Source organism: Lipomyces oligophaga (assembly GCF_038497815.1).
Source record: "Lipomyces oligophaga strain CBS 7107 unplaced genomic scaffold V1516scaffold_2, whole genome shotgun sequence".
Lineage (NCBI taxonomy): Eukaryota > Fungi > Ascomycota > Lipomycetes > Lipomycetales > Lipomycetaceae > Lipomyces > [Lipomyces] oligophaga.
The window spans coordinates 1,066,831-1,083,004 of record NW_027117786.1 but is presented as its reverse complement, the minus strand read 5'-3'; the positions used below and the strand labels follow the sequence as shown (position 1 = coordinate 1,083,004).

The window sequence follows — 16,174 nt, the reverse complement described above, 5'->3', positions numbered from 1 at the left end:
TTGACGAATCAGGTGCCCTAGGTTATCTATTCTTTTCGATCCCATGGTTAGGATGGACTGCTATTTTCTTCATTTGGTCCTACTTGTTATGAATTGTAATGATTTAAAATTGACTAGTTTAACCTTGAATGGCACTGCGACAGAGATCCAAGGTTGGCTGACTGTTGACCAGCCTTGGCTACTATGCACTAAATCTTGGCTTCTTTAAAACTCCTCTTCCTATAATCATCTTATTGGTGATTTTTTTTTGTTGCTGTGTTGATTGGTAGCTTAGTTTCAAGATATAGATTTGCGAATCTTCTTGTTTCTGTAGTAGAGTGATCTTACCAGCCACCGCATTATGGAGCCGCAGAAATTCACATTTTACCCAATGTAATCCCAGTCAGAAACCTCCCAGCAGCAATTAATCAAAACTGCGAATTGATCAATTTTAATATTTTTAGACGCGCAGAATAACAAATAAAACATCACGACTAGGATATCCCGGCAACTTTCTTATCTGCATGATCGACGAAAAGTGTTTCAATGTCATTCCCCGCCAAGCGGCAACGTCTTGCGTCGGAACTAAAGCAAGAGCTTAATATATTTCGGAAATTATCTACACCGCGTCGCAAGAGAAGGTTTCTCGCACCAGAGTCAGGAAAGAAGAAAAAATCAATAGATTTGCAGATATTGTCATCTCCAGGGTCAGCATATGAAGATGATTTTAACGAATGCTCGCTGTTGACGCGGGAATTCGGCCATGCTAGACAATCACAGCCGACAGTTCTAATGCAACATGCACCTGCAGTGGGCTCTGGACCAGACCAAGAATGGCAAGATATCGAACGAGCCCGCCTACGCTCTACAAATCGTCTAAAGACCGCATGGGACATGATATTCGAAAAGTACGGCAAAGATTTATCCGACCAAACAGATGTCATTGACATCATCACTGGTCAAATCGTTGAAGACCGAGGTCATTTACGCGGTCGAACGATGAAATCTGGCGATGGAAGAGATATCTGGCGGAAATTTGAATTTGGTGCACAGAGTCCACCTGAGGATGAAATCGAAGAATCTGATGAAATTGATTTTGGAGATCCTACTAGTGGCTCAGATGATGAACTTGCTACAGCCGAAGTGAGTTCGCCCATGCATTCTTCGCCAGTAGCGATCAGAAAACTTTACTATAAACAGAAAGATAGTCGGACAAGGTCAGAGACCCCAATCGATGATAGCGAGGAAGAAGACGAAGTTTTCTTGTCCAGCGTTGTGCGAAAGACTGCTACGGAAGCTGATTTGTTAACCAAGCGTCAAAAATTGGAGATTCTTGTCAACAGCTGGACAAGATTGCGAGCCGAAAACGGCGTTGACAGTGAAACTGGAAATGAGGTTGACATCGAATTCGGGATCGACTCTGATATAGGAGCTGGAACAGACAATGAAGATGAAAATGAAATTGATCATGGATTTAAAAGTCAGGATAGACAAGAGGCTGGAAACAACAATGATGATGAGAATAAAAAATTCAACTTGACAGTCAATCTCGAAAAGAGATCTAACGAGGAAATATCAATAAAGACACAGAATCTAGATAAACTTATCCGATCTTGGTCAAATCGAGAATCACCACAACAAGACATTATAGTGAACTCAGATAATGAAGACAGTCAGCACAAGCTCGAGAATTCCTTTAAATGTGGAGACGAAGGATATCATTGTGGAAAAATGTTTTGCTTCGATTGTATTTAAGATGTACATGTACTATAGGAGAATAGATCATAGACGATAGGACAGGATAAATAAGGTCGCTGTACAGCCAATACGGAGATTGTGGAAATTGTAATAATTCTGATAATTTCAGCGATTTTAGCGATTTCAGAAATTGCCATGATTACGATGTAGGGGAATTGTATGAAGAGTATTGACAGAAATTGGATAGGACCAGTCGTGCTCAGCGAAGAATTGGATTCAGAATAACATTCAACGAAGAATAGTCGGCCGGACTGATATCCATTGCTGCCTTCCAAAACTTTGACAAATGCCTTACTCCCGAATCACAAATTATGGTGACAATCGTATGTCCGGGTCCGAGGGACTTTGCATACCGGGCGGCTGCGACGCAGTTCACTGCGGTTGAGGACCCCACAAACAAGCCGTCATTGTCGACGAGATAACGAGCCATTGCCAGAGACTCAAGGTCTGAGACCCGAATTGCGTCGTCGATAAGCGGTCTAGCAATCTCAAAATTCTGCGTTATTCGGTTGATCCCAATGCCCTCAACAACAGTGTCGACTTGATGTCGCCGTCGAGTTCCCTCGCGCTCGACAATGTCAAACATTACGCCGTACTTTACTTTGTTGTACAACCCGCTCCCTGGCGGATCAGCCAATACAATTTTGATCTTTGCGAGGCGATTCTTGAGATATCGAGACACACCGGCTATAGTGCCTCCTGTTCCTGCACCAGTTACGAACGCGTCGAGGTTCCCGCCGGTCTGAGTATAAATTTCAGGACCTGTATGGGCATAATGTGCGGTCCAGTTTGCTTGGGTTTCGAATTGATCAGCAAAAATGCCATGCCCAGGAATGGAGTCGGAAGCATTCTGCTCTTCCGCCCGAGTCCGGGCAAGGTTCACATAGTGACGCTGGTCAACTATGCTCGCAGGCGGGACTTTTTCTACTGTTGCCCCCAGTTTCTCGAGCAGCTCCACCTTCTCTACAGAAGTGTCATCTGGGAGACAAATATGTGCGCGATACCCCTTTGCAGCGCAAATCATGGCAAGCGAAATACCGGTAGAACCAGAGGTCCCCTCATAGATGACGTCCCCGGAGTGAGGATGGATCAGACCTTCCTTCTCTGCCTGCTCGACAATTGCAAGTGCAACGCGGTCCTTGGCACTGCCGCCGGGATTCAGCATCTCCACCTTGGCCAGGATCGTACACCCTGTTTCTGCAGAGAGTGATTTGATCAAGATCAGTGGCGTCTCGCCAATGAGCCCTTCGACACCTCGCTTAATGGATGACTTGGGGTGTCGCGGGTAGAAATAGTCGACCAAACCAGACACGGAAACTGTAGCGAGAACTCCGATGGATACGCCTAGAAGCAGAGAGGGCGACAGTTCTAGGTTTGGCATGGCTTATGATTAATAGAGATCACCGCTGCCACATTAGATTCATATGTTGCTCTCGAGGGCAATGGCAGTAAATTTGTTGAATCAACGGTTTAAAGAGCACCCAGTATCAATCAACTACAACACTATAATACAGAACAGAGTAATGGGAGCAAACACTCTATATGGAGGCCGAACTGAGAACGTCATTCAAAAAAGCTGTGGTGCTTGTACCCATAGCATCTCTCTAGTTCGGGGGTCACATCGCGGGGTCTGTATTTGCTCCGGAAGCATGGCATTTCTCTGTAAAGGGTAAAAACAAGAGCCGGGTGAACAAAGCTGAGGGATTTGTGCGACGGACTAGTTGTATTAGTAATGCGAGCTAGCCTAGCGCTGTGGAAAAACCGCTCATAGAGAAGACAGTCAGGTCAGCTCGGTCGGTTTAGTCAGCATAGCAGCTGCAAGTACGAGGGCACATTGCTGATGGCCATCTCAACTCCAAATCGTAAATGTCCCGTACTAAGTACGGAGCTCGCGAATCGGTTGCTACTCAATGGAGGTTTCCATCAGGAATTTTCCATAATACTCGCCTTGAATTTTCTTCATTCTAGATGACGGCATCGCTCGAAGTCATGACATCGGGTTAGGGCTATTGGACCGGCATAGACGAGCTTGCACGGAGAAATAACATGCGCGACAGCGGCGGTTAGGTTACGGAGGGTGGTCAGCAAGGGAGGGCGAACAAGCGCGGGGAGCGCAAAGAGTGAGGGGTGACCGAGGATGGGGGGCGTCCGGAGAATGGAAGAAGCGGCAATGATAGCACGAGCAGAAATGTAAGATAAGTTACCACGTAGTTACCACGTAGTCAGAGATAGTCTTGCTAATTAGATTCTCGTCTGGTCCGACTAGTTCGACGTAACAAAATACAACAATCCCGGCTATACATTCTTGCAGTTCACAAACCATACATGTGCGCAATTCTCTCCTCGGAGTCCTCGTATTGCCGACATCCGAACAAGCCCGAGGTCGACACACCCGGAATCACGTGTAGTCAGTCACTCCGAGACACAGTGCGCCGCGGAACCATGTGCGGCGGTTCGAGAGGCTTGAGGAATAATAATAAGAGAGAGCGAACACAGTGGCATTGTCTTTCTGTGTCCAGGCTGGAGCGCGGGACATTGTATGTAGTAGTAACAGCTGTGGACTATCGTTGCCAGTTGCGGAGCAATCTGTGTAGACTGCTCCGCTAGACTGGCGTCAACCTCTTTTCAGCATAGATCGCAAGGCACAATGGCAGTCCCTTAAGTGGTAGTGGCTAGTCGATCGTGCTGATACGGTTGCTGTCGCCAGTCCTGGTGGTTCAGACAATCGTAGTGGTGGTCGAGTCCGCATCACAAACTTGATAGCTTATACGTCTCACATCTGATCCGGCAGAATTAAGCCACGATTGGCTTGTCGTCATCTTTGTTCACCGGCTGTTCATTCTTTGTCTCGGCAGAATTTGACCAGAACAATCAGCTTTCTCAGGTATGCCCCAAGAAAGGTACCTGCTGCTCAGGTCGACTGGGTCCTCGTAACGCTTTTCCGAACTGCCAATAAGTCGTGCTTTTACTGATGCTGACGAGGTCTGCATTGTGACCCCTCTTGCCTTACTTCCCCCTTAGCTGCTGTTACTCTCCTAGACATGGTGGTCATGGTGGTCGTGGTGGTGGTAGTGGTGGTCGCCGGCGTAGGCCTGCGCAAGCGCTCTTCCTCCCAACAATGGTCTCTCTCGCTGTCTTTCCGCATCTCCCGGCCCTCCCGGTCTATCCGTCTCCACTGGCTTGTCCATCGTGCGGACTCACACTGTTGTCGACAATTCCTCTTTTCTTTCTCTTTCTTCCTCGTCGTTCCTATATATTGTTGCCCTTCACCATTATTGTTTCCCTCCATTTTTCTCCCCTGCACTCTGCACCCCCCACAGACATTGCAGTTGGACTCTCCTCGACCGGCGTATTTTCTCTACTTCGCTTCCTCGCCTCGACGCCGCTTTCATTTAGTTTCCCCTCCTTCAGACCTGCGCACGCTTTGCCTGACCGCTCCTGATCTTTGGGTTCCCTTCCCGCATCCATGGCCATGACTGTTTCCCCCCATTGTCGGTTGCCGGTACGTTCTCTAGTCTGTCTTTTTTCTGTTGTCTCGATCCATCTGCCTGCACTGTTCTGTTCTGTTCTGTTCTGTTCTTAGCTCGCTGATCCTGCCTGCATGCCTACAATTTCGTGTTTCTTTGTCAGTACTAACTCTATTCCTAGATCCTCTCTGAACCACTCCCACACATGTCAGCCTCCAATGAAACATTTCCTCGGCCGACATCTGTCTCGTCGTCGACGTCCGTACCTGATCCGAATCCCACGCCTGTCTCTCTACAGAGTCCTATGTCGACCGCTTCGATTCCCTCCGAGACCAAATATTCATATCTGATTACGCCTCAGTCCAATTCTAGGCACCGTTCCTCACTGAACCATTCTCCAACACCTCCAGCTTCGTCGACCTCCTCGCCGCCTCCCTTAAGCGCCGAGTTTTCTGTCGAGAATTCTGCACTTAACCAGCAGCATCAACACCAACAGCAGCACCAGTCCATTTGCCTCTGTCCTCAGACTGCGAGGATTCCTCGACCCAGAAATGCATTCATTCTTTATCGCCAACACCAGCATGCGGCTATTGTTGCAGAATATCCGGGCAAGACGAACCCTGAGATTTCGAAAATCATTGGCGAACAATGGCGTCATCTATCTCCGGAAGAGAAAGCTGTCTGGCATCGTCTAGGTGATGTATGTTTCAATAATGTTATACTCGTGAAATAAGTAGAACATAAATTCTAATTTGTTCATAGGAAGAGAAAAAATCGCATCTCGAGCGTTTCCCGGATTACAGATACCAACCAAGAAGAAATGTGAAGCGCGGTAGTGCAGCTGGTGGTGACCAACATCACAATAACAGTAACGGTAGTAGTCCGTCCAATCGGACGAACAATTCGAGCAATGGCTTTTCTTCGCAGAATTCTTCCAGCATTTGTGCAAAGTGCCATGGTCAGACAACACGATCCAGAGCATCTTCCAAAGCGCCAGGTCCAGTGGATTCCCCTCAAATTAAGGCTCATGATCATGTTCCTCTTGATGAAGATCAGCATCAGGTATTTCATTCGTCTACCGTCCAAGCAAATGCGCCTTCACTCTCACGATCGCAATCTCCGTCTGTAGAAAGCGTAACCACCACGCTTCCCTCGGTTGCGCACTCCCCGGCGAGCAATTCTTATGTTACTGCTTTGCCGTCTCCGCCTCCGTATCGAGGTTCTCCTACGATGCCCTACAGAGGTATTACCCTTCCATTGCCAACGCCTTCTACGGTTGGAGGGTCTGCATCTATGGATCAGACTGCCAATACGATGTTGCATCGTCAACTTCCGCCTATTTTACCGCTTCCTCGTCACGAACGAAACGATACCCGACAAGGCGTCGAGGCATTACTCGCCCTGACTCGCCGGTCTACACCATCGCCCGAACCGGCCGTCCCAAGAACAACCGGTAGTGGATTTGATATCAGCTCGATTATGATTGGAAATGCCGCTGGCGACAGTGGTGATACACTCTTCTCGCGTCACAACCACAAGCGCCATTGCGGGCCGGCCGACGTCGATGCGTTTTACAGTAATAAATCAACCTCTTCGACCGGATATGTTTTACCGCCAATTAATTCGCCTGCGAATACTTTGGCACCAATACGCAGAGATTCTCCTCTTGCGACTGAGAAGCACCTTATAGGCGACAATGCTGCGTCGACCGGAGCGGCCGGGACATCTTCTGGCTGGACCGAGCTGCCGCTTGAGAATAAACTAGAGATGATTGCATCTGTTGCAGAGGGACTTCCTCAAGATGGACGTCGAGGAGTCATAATTGCAATTGAAGGCATTGCATCCGTTGTTGATTTGTTTGGAGCAGAGCTATCTACACGTCTCGGCAATATTACGGCTATTGATATTGGAAGACAGGCTGAGAACGACGCTTTAGATTTTCCGTCTACAGGCAAGCCATTGTCTGTGTCCTGTGAAGGTCTAGCAGTCATGCGAGCCGGTGAGGTGCACCGAGTGATGCCCGAGGTGCGGCGCCTCGCTACTGCGGGCAAGAATGTGATGCTTTCGCGGTATATTCTTGCGGGCACGGATGCAAGTGCCGAGCAGCTGTGGTACCAGCGATCTAGAGGACACATTGGGAATAGCACTAATAGTGTATTGGGTGGTCGATTCGACGACGTGACTGCCCCCTCTACGTTGGTTGGAACCTCCACCATCTCACCGGTTAACTCGGCGAACGAAAATGGTCGAGATGGAGGCGCAGGCTCACAGTCAACGGACTATGACAAGAAGCAACTGATCAAGACAGAAGCCGAGACTGGAAGCGAGAAAATCGACGAGGCTAAACAAGGCCAAGAGCAAGCTGAACCAGAGGAGGCAGAGACAAAGAAGACCAACAAGCCGTTGTCCAACAGCGGAAGTGGTTCAGACGAAGCGACTGAAGACTACGAATGGTGTGCGCGACTCTATCGCGGGACAATCATGCCCGATTTTGTGATCAACGTGTCGTTCGACGAGCGCGGTGGAGACGAAGGATCTAGGAAATTCCAACTGGCGAACGGTAAAACTACAGTGCTGGTAGTTAGCGGGATTGAGAAGATCGGTTACGTCGAGTCTGAACTTCGAAAGGCGATCGAGTAAGATTGCTCATAACATTACGTATCATTTATTCATTTTTTTGTTTCTTTGCTATACATATTTCATATCTTGGTTGTTTATTTCGTTTGGTTTGGATTGGCAGGATAGACTTTGCTTGCTTGTTTTTGTATTATGATCGTTCGTTCGTTTCTGCATGCATTGTATGCAAGTTTTGACTTTATGGGGAGCGTATTGTTTTGTATGATAGGTATGAAATGGAATCGACAGGAAAAGGACTGGCGTTGTCAATGCAGAATTAGTATAAAAAGCAGAATAGATAGAGTACACAAGCAGTCTGGATTTTACGACAGCTGTGTTCCGGATATGGTAATAGAGCAAATCTAAATCCGAGCTGATTAGAGTAGGTTTGAAGGAAAGGAGATAAAACAAAGAATATAGAAGAAATTGCGAATCAAAAATTCATTGTATCCGATGAGCGAATTATCGTTAACAATCGTAGGCCGAGGTCTAAACGACGTATTCAATCAAACTAGACAAAGTTGGACCGAGCTAATCCACCGCCTGCGTTGAGCGGTCAGACGCTAGCCGGCGCATTCGGACTAATTTTTTGTGTGCTGGAAACAATGACTGCTGAGGTTTTGGGAAGAGCAAAACTATGCCCATATGTAGCCAGACGCGTCAGCAACGAACTAGACCACTACACATATGGTGCAACATTACTACGCATACTAACTGCAGCTGAAAAAGTAGTAGCATGGCACAGTGAGCACTCCTTTTCTCAGGAACGCATACGCACTCTACACTCCGGGACCCTGGACCAAGTTCAGGTGCCGCCCGAGGTCGAGGAGCAAATCACGGAACTGATATCAGACGACACACAAATCAGGTGGGAGCACGGAATGCTCGAGCCGCGACTCATCCGCTCCGGGGCCCGGCCGCGCTGAATACACCCCCTGTGACATTCGCCCCCCCAGACTCGGTGTTTGGCTAGTCAGGCTGACAGCTCACACCAGGTACAAGACACTTCTTTTCATAAATAACAGCTCTGGCGTACCAACGCCTTGGCGGGATGATGTCTAGAGTCTCGAGAGCTAAGCAGGCTGAGTGACTCTCGAATACACTGCCGGAGTTGATTTGAAGAAAAAAAATCACGAGGTCGGCTAGCCTACAGGCTTGAAATGGAATGACAAACCGGCAATGGATAGAAAAAAAACTCTGCCGTTAGCGATCTTGTACAGTTGCAAGCATTTTGTCGTCGTAAATAAACCGTATGCGGTAAATTCGCAACCGCAGGCGCCGAAACAACTCGCGCGGAACGCGGGGTCGAGGAAGGGACAACAACACAATCGACTGTCTGGAAATAGCGCAGCACCGGGAGTCACGATTACCGAGCTGTTTCGGTCGCAATATCCGGACTATTACAGTCCCACGCCTCGCAATCCGAGCATATTTCCTACGCCAGTCCATCGTCTGGATTATGAGGTTACGGGCGCAATGATCCTCGCGACGAGTGTGCATGTAGGTGGAGTTTGAGCAGGGATGGCGGTGAAGAACTGGCTTGTTAACAACTTGTTGTCTGTCTAGGCGGCCAAGTATTTCCCGAAGAACTTCAAGCTGGGCGGCGCAAATGGATGGCCGATCAAGAAAACAGTATGCAGAGCACGCAGTTGATTTTATTCGATGCGCGTGAATCCCTATTCTTGTCTGCGTATAAATATTAAAACACTTTTTTTACAGTATCTAGCTCTGGTCGATCCGCATGAAGACAGGTCTGTTCTGCTCCGACCTGAGCGAGCCAAAGACCTCTACTCGCTGCGGCTGGACTCAGAGTCGCCCATGTCGGGTATTATCTCGACAGTCCAGCACACGTCGACTGGCGCGCTCACGTCTGCGACGAGCTTCAGGGTGCTTGGCCGGCTACCGAGCGGAGAAATGCTTCTACAGCTGGAGCCCATAACAGGGCGGAAGCACCAGATCCGAGTGCATTGCGCGAAGGTCCTGCAGGCGCCGGTCGTGGGCGACCGGTCCTATGGCTACGTGGGAGCTCGCGGCTACCGATCCAGACAGATGGCGCTCCACTCGTGGAGGTTGGATTTGAAGGTATGTAATGAATATGGAGATGGTGGAAGCAAGCATGGAACGAGCCATGCAATAACAAGCGAGTAGAACAATGTAAATTAACATCACCGCTAGCCGGGCAACGACTGGGTAAGCGTTGTCGCACCTGTTCCTGCTGCAGCAACCGTAGGCAATGGGGTCTGGGTTGGAATCGCTGATCCTGCAACGGGCCTCTTGCTACCAGAATGGCGGAAGACGATCGGGCCGTCCTCAGCAAGCTGACGGCGGACGCACAATTTGTGTGTGTGTGTGTGTGTGTCTGGCTGGCAGACACACACAGAGAAATGGAAGAATATGTCGCTATCCTCTCGAGCTATCCTGAAAAATTGTATAATAATGTTTTTCGATTGTAGAAATACGATCTTGTAAAAATTCCACTCACAATCCATCTCATCTCCTCTGCATAAATGCTGAATGTTGCACACTTCTGCAAATCTCCTCACCACGCGCTCTTGCCACGCCCTCTCTCGCCACGGCCTCTCTCAGCACCCCCTCCCCCGTCCCGTCCCATCTTCCCGCACAGCCGCCTCGTCCGCCAGCAGGGTAACCGCTTGCCCAGACCCCAGCCGGCCGCAAGTGGAGAACCCTGGCCCCGGTCAGGCTGGACAGCGCCGCCAACGAAAAATCTTCTTTTCCTTTGTCGCTCGCTCGCACTCTTCTGTCCGTTTCCAGCCCAGCAATTTGCTTGCTCACTACTGCTGCTTGCACCACCACCCTTCTCTCCCGGGCCCTTCTTTCCCGCCAGTTTCGTTCCTGCTTTCCGTTTTGTTCTTCGTCGTCTTGTCCCGTAGTCGTCGTCGTCGTCGCACTCGTCGTCCGTCCGCGCGCGCGTCGTTTGTTTTCGTTGCTCTGTTTACCTTTCCCTCTTTCTGCCTCTCTTGCACGCGTCCTACGCGCCAGCTGTCTCGCACTTTTTTCACCCGTCTCGTCGCCGCTTCCCCTCTCTCGCTCTCTCGCTCTCGCTGACCCTCCAGCTGAGTTGCTGTCTCGCTCCCCTCCCCAGACACTCTCTTTCTTCTACCGCTCCATTGTTCTTCCCCAGCGCTCTCAGCCTCCTCCGTCCGCAATCTAATCCACGGGCTATTCTTCTCCCGGTAAGTCTTTCTCTCCTTCCTCTTCCTTTCTATCTTCACCCTTGCGCTCTCTTCCTCCTGCTCTACCTCTCTCTCTCCCTCCCTCCCCACGCCGTCCTGCGTCTCTCGCCGTCATCACATCTACCGCTCCGCCCCCCGTCCCCCCCGTCGCCCCGTCCCCGCGCTCCAGGCTGCTCTTGCTGCAGCTGGTTGCGTTGCGCTCGCAGTCCTGCTCCTCAGCGTCCCCAGATTTCCCGCTCCATCTCGCCGCTGGCCACCGTTGCAGCTCTCGACCGCCTCGCTCTGCTTTCCTCAGTCCTACTCTGCTCGCCCTCTCCGCAGCGTCCCCGCTCCCTCCTGTCCTCTTCTTCGCCCTCTCTGTCTCTCCTCCGCGCTCACTCTTGTTCAGCCCTGCGTCACATCTAGCCCAGCTAACTAACATGTCTTTCCAGATGGTACCATGTCCTGGATTGGCGATTCCTTTTCCTCTTCATCCTTCGACACCTCGGGCATCCAGAATCTGAACCTCTATCCCTCCGATGGCTTCTCTTCTGTCCCTGGTATCATTACCGATGACCCATCTCAGTCCTTGAACGGTTCCTCCCAGCCGCAAGATCTGCAACAGCAACATCAGCAGCATCAGCAATCACATCTCCAACTCCAGCCAGATATCTTCGACATCCCGGTTTCCTCTGCAAACGGCGCGCTCTCATCGCCCGCCCGCTCGGCGTCTCCGCTGTACTCGGTCAATCCATCTGTGCCTACAAAGCGGACCATCGACACGCCTGATATCTATGGCCGCAAACGTAATATGCCCAATGTCAGTGCAGGCGGTCCTGCTTCTGCTGGACCCCAGGGCGTTGCTCCTGCCATGATGATATCGCGGTCAGACACGCCGCAATCACAGGGAAACCAATCGCCCCAACAGCAGCAGTTGTTTCTTCAGCTCCAGCGCCAGCAACAGCAGCAACAACAGCAACAACAACAGCTGTCTCAGCAATTTGATAATGGCTTTGGTGTTAATGTTACGGCCAGTCCGTCTCAGATGAACATGATTCAGACTCCTACCTCTGCTGGTCCTGGATTCGGAGATTCGCAGCAGATGTCTACAAACATGCAGTTTCAGCAATCAATGAATCAAATGCAGCAACAGCAACAGCAACAGCAACAGCAGCAGCAACAGCAACAGCAGCAGCAGCAGCAGCAGCAGCCCCGTCCTGGACACTTTTCGCAAAATCCTCAAACTCCACTCAATGCAAATATGCTTAATCTGAACATTTCTTCGCTAACTCCTCAGCAACTTCAGTTTGTTCAGGCTCAAGTTCTTGCAATGCAGAAGCAGCAGCAGCAGCAGCAGCAGCAAATCCAGAATCAGCAACCACAGCCTCAGCAGCAACAATCCTCACCTAACTCATCTATGCTTGGTTCTCCTAGTGTTGCTAACATGAACATTCCTCAAAATCAAAATAATGTTTTTTTTCCTGGTCAGCTCCCACAGCAACAGCAGTCTCAACAACAGCCTCCTCTGCCTCAAATGCAGAATGGTCAGGGTAGTCCCTCGATTTCCCCATCACAGTTGCTTCTTCAGCAACAGAAGGCCGCTGCAGTCGCTGCGGTAGCGGCGGGACAGAATCCACAGCAGTTGCGGGCAAAATTGCAATACCAGCAAATGCAAATGATGCAAGCCCAACAACAATTGCAGCAACAGCAACAGCAGCATCAGCATCAACAACAACAACAACAGCAACAACTTCAACAGCAGAATGCGTCTCCCAATTTATCAGGAAGTCCCAGAATGGTGAATAACAGTCGGCCGGGTTCTCAATCTTCGCCGATTGCGTCCACTACTTCGCAATCACTTGGAGATAGCAATAGTAAAAGTAATAGTATGACTCCTGCAGGAGATCAACAGAATTTTACGGCTCCGCCCCCCAAACCGACCCCTGAGCAATTCATGAAAAATCTGATTGAATTTATGAGCAAGCGTGGCACTCCGATTCAATCTCATCCCGTTATTGGTGGAAGGACGATTCCATTGTATGTTTTTTTCGCGTTTGTGATGAAAAATGGTGGATTTGAAAAGCTCAATGGAGGAGGAATCAATTTACCTCCCACAATTGTGGATGGCCAACCTCAGAAATCATGGGCCACGCTTGCTGCGCAGTTGGGATATGATCTGAATGCGAATCCTGGTATTCCTCTCCAGCTAGCCGAAGCATATCAGAAGAACCTTTTACCTTACGAAGAATATCATCGTATGATGCAGCAACAGCAACAGCAGTTACGTGCTTCTGGTTTGGCGCAAAATCAAGCTGCTTTGATACAAAAGGCACAGCTTGCTCAGCAGCAAGCCCAGCAGCAGGCTCGCCAAATTCAGCAGCAGCAACAACAGCAACAAATGCAACAGATGCAACAGCAGGGGTCCTCATTGCCTAACCAAATGAATCAAATTCCTCAACAGGCAGAAATAATGTCACAGCAACAATCCCATCCGCAAAATTTGCAGAAATCCATTTCCCAGCAGATCCAATCTCCTATTATTCAGCAACGGCAACTGCAGCAACAACAACAACAACAACAACAACAACAACAACAACAACAACAACAACAACAACAACAACAACAACAACAACAACAACAACAACAACAACAACAGCAACAGCAACAGCAACAGCAGCAACAGTTAATGTCACAACTCACTAGAATGTCACCTGTATCAGGAGGCTCGACACCGGTTCTTCAAAATCAGAATCTTGCTATGCAACCTCAGATGGTTGGCAACACTCCAATTAACGTCACTGCCATGTCTGCACAACCTGGACAGCAAATGGCTACTCAACAAATTCAAACACCTCAGCAGATGACTCCTTCTTCTCCGGCTTCCAGCAGTTCTTCTAGAGCTCGCGCAGGTAGCAGAAAGAACCAAAATCGAGCAAAAGGATCCCGGTCGATCATGACACCCTCTCCAATCATGTCTCCCGGTTCATTACCTCCTCAAGCATTAGCGAGTGGTCACGGAATGATTAACCAGCAGCAGACTTCGCAGATACCACAGGCAGCTCAGTTTCCTGTTGCTACACCACACACTCCTGGCATGCCAATGACCGGTCAAATAGCATTCCCAGCTAGCCACATGCTTGCTCCTTCGACGCCAACCGTTCCAACCGGACAGCTACCAGCAAAATCGCACATTGTTACGCCAGTTCAATCGACCACTCCCACACCGACCGTTGTACCAGTTGTTTCTGCACCTGCCAGAGAAGTTATCTCATACGTGCCAAAAACCCGTCGTCTTGACCTTCACGGTGGATTTAATGTTAGCATCCTTGCCGGACTAGGAGACGAGATTGAAAACGTTCGGGGAGACTTCCCGCTACTTCCCGAGCGAGGTGAGATCAGTTTGCATGCACTTACAATGTCATTACAAAGTCTTATCCCAGGTGAGGTGAAGGTTGCTCTAGATACTTTGTTGCTGATTTCGAGGGAAGCAAATCTTGTAATTCCGCTACATGAATGTGAAGACTTGGTAGATGCTTTGGTGGATGTTGGTCAAGACTGTATCAAGCAGATCAGTGATTTAGAGATTGAAAGAGTCAAGACACCGCCTACACCTCCTGATGAGGAAAATAATCTTGGTGGGGATGAAGTTAAGTTGGAGGAAGATTATGATTCTTATGAGAAGATGACTTCAACTACGCGAGAGGAGTTCGATAGTTTTGCGATTCCCTTGCGAGCAGGGAGTTCGAGGCGGCAGCTGCAGACCCTGACTGATCGTCTTGCGTCTGTAACTACGCTTCTGCGCAATGTGTCGTTCTACGAGATTAATATGGCATGGATGGCTTCGTGCAAAGGGATCTACACTTTGCTAATGGATTTGGTGATTGAACTGGGAAATGGAGGTAGACTTGCAAAACAGCTGACTGCAATCTCCCGTATCTCTTTAGTAAAGGATGTGATTGTGATCTACTCCAATATTGCCCAGGATTTGATCTTGAATACGGTCGAAGATGCTAAATGGATTTTGGCACTAGTCTGTGCGTTTGCACCTGAGATTGGACCAGGAGAAGAGAAAAATTGGCCGGCATATACGCCATTAAAGCATCGATATCTTTCATTAGCAATTGATGTTTTGGCCAAGTTACTGGCTCGTGAAACTCCTAATCAGCATTTGCTGATGTTAGCTGTGATTCCGCAAGTTTCAATTACGGCCGCAGCGGCATCACGTCGGCTGGGCAAGGCTTTATTTCTGTGCATGAGCACATTCCCACGACTAACGGACACACATTTATTGCCACGAGCGTTTGAAGTGCGGCGGCCGGTACTTGAACAAGCGATGTTTGCGGGCGAAATCCTCGCGCGCATTGTCAACCAGAGTGATGTTCCAAGCTCATGTGATGATGTGCTGAACAAGATGCTTAGAGACACCCTGGAAGCAATTGATCGCTGTCTGAAGACGTTTTTGCTACGATCTGCTACAGTTTTGCAAGGATATGTGAGCGCCCCTGTTCCGCCAGTACCGGCCGGTGGTCGTCATATGCGAGCGCCTACGCCGGCCGCCGCTCAAGCTGCGATTGCACAGGCTTTGCAGGCGAGCAGCGGAGATGTGAATCCGTTTGCACGAGTTGTGCGCAAGGCTACTAGTGTTGTAAAGCTGCTTCGGCAACGAGTCGAGGGGGAGGAAGTTGCACGAGCTATGGACGTTGAGCTGGAAGTGTTGGTGTTACGGATGTAATAATATATAGCTGGAAAATGAGGAGGATTACGATTGAATAGAATAGGAAGTCCAGTCAAAGTGTTTATTATAATTGGAATATGTTTTGTACGATAGAGAGTCTAATTGGAGGTTATTATTCATGGACTATGAAAGGTCTTGCTATTATTGTATCCGTGCGTGAACAAGTAAAATAGATGGAACAGGTGACATTAAGTGGGGAGATGGAGATGGATTAGAGTTTTCTTTCGGTAGTGAGGCGTATGTGCATGATCTGATAACTTTATAGCAGCACTCGACGAGAGGACGTCTGGTTATTTGCTGTATGAGGTCTATTTACAGTGGGCGTAGTCCCCGTGTTTAAAGTATTCGCTCGTACAGCAGGACCGGTGACTAGAGATTGAAAAAATGCGAACAGAATTTTGGGTGACGTGGATATGCCGAGCCAGCTGGACTTTGCGTAAATCAGT

The 16,174-nt window shown here is 49.2% G+C and overlaps 5 protein-coding genes across 5 annotated transcripts; 4 read left to right on the top strand and 1 right to left on the bottom strand.

Annotated features, from left to right (window-relative positions):
* Positions 1-387: 387 nt before the first annotated feature.
* On the top strand, positions 388-1,835 carry V1516DRAFT_192368 (centromere protein Scm3-domain-containing protein). Its single transcript, XM_066918719.1, has 2 exons — positions 388-686; positions 750-1,835. Exons 1-2 carry the CDS (start codon positions 526-528, stop codon positions 1,732-1,734), a joined length of 1,146 nt encoding a protein of 381 aa, XP_066779030.1. The 5' UTR covers positions 388-525; the 3' UTR covers positions 1,735-1,835.
* V1516DRAFT_189412 (tryptophan synthase beta subunit-like PLP-dependent enzyme) lies at positions 1,836-3,590 on the bottom strand. Its single transcript, XM_066918715.1, has one exon. It carries the CDS (start codon positions 3,116-3,118, stop codon positions 1,937-1,939), a length of 1,182 nt encoding a protein of 393 aa, XP_066779029.1. The 5' UTR covers positions 3,119-3,590; the 3' UTR covers positions 1,836-1,936.
* A 1,626-nt stretch (positions 3,591-5,216) lies between these two features.
* On the top strand, positions 5,217-8,260 carry V1516DRAFT_671140 (uncharacterized protein). Its single transcript, XM_066921512.1, has 2 exons — positions 5,217-5,904; positions 5,967-8,260. Exons 1-2 carry the CDS (start codon positions 5,410-5,412, stop codon positions 7,842-7,844), a joined length of 2,373 nt encoding a protein of 790 aa, XP_066779028.1. The 5' UTR covers positions 5,217-5,409; the 3' UTR covers positions 7,845-8,260.
* A 639-nt stretch (positions 8,261-8,899) lies between these two features.
* V1516DRAFT_671137 (pseudouridine synthase) lies at positions 8,900-10,313 on the top strand. Its single transcript, XM_066921511.1, has 4 exons — positions 8,900-9,320; positions 9,387-9,452; positions 9,540-9,902; positions 9,996-10,313. The coding sequence occupies exons 1-4, from the start codon at positions 9,000-9,002 to the stop codon at positions 10,140-10,142; spliced, it is 897 nt and encodes a 298-aa protein (XP_066779027.1). The 5' UTR covers positions 8,900-8,999; the 3' UTR covers positions 10,143-10,313.
* A 3,327-nt stretch (positions 10,314-13,640) lies between these two features.
* V1516DRAFT_671130 (uncharacterized protein) lies at positions 13,641-15,853 on the top strand (the record flags this gene model as incomplete). Its single annotated transcript, XM_066921510.1, has 1 exon — positions 13,641-15,853. A coding segment is annotated over one exon (2,085 nt), but the record flags the coding sequence as incomplete, so codon positions are not given.
* Between the last annotated feature and the right edge of the window lie 321 nt (positions 15,854-16,174).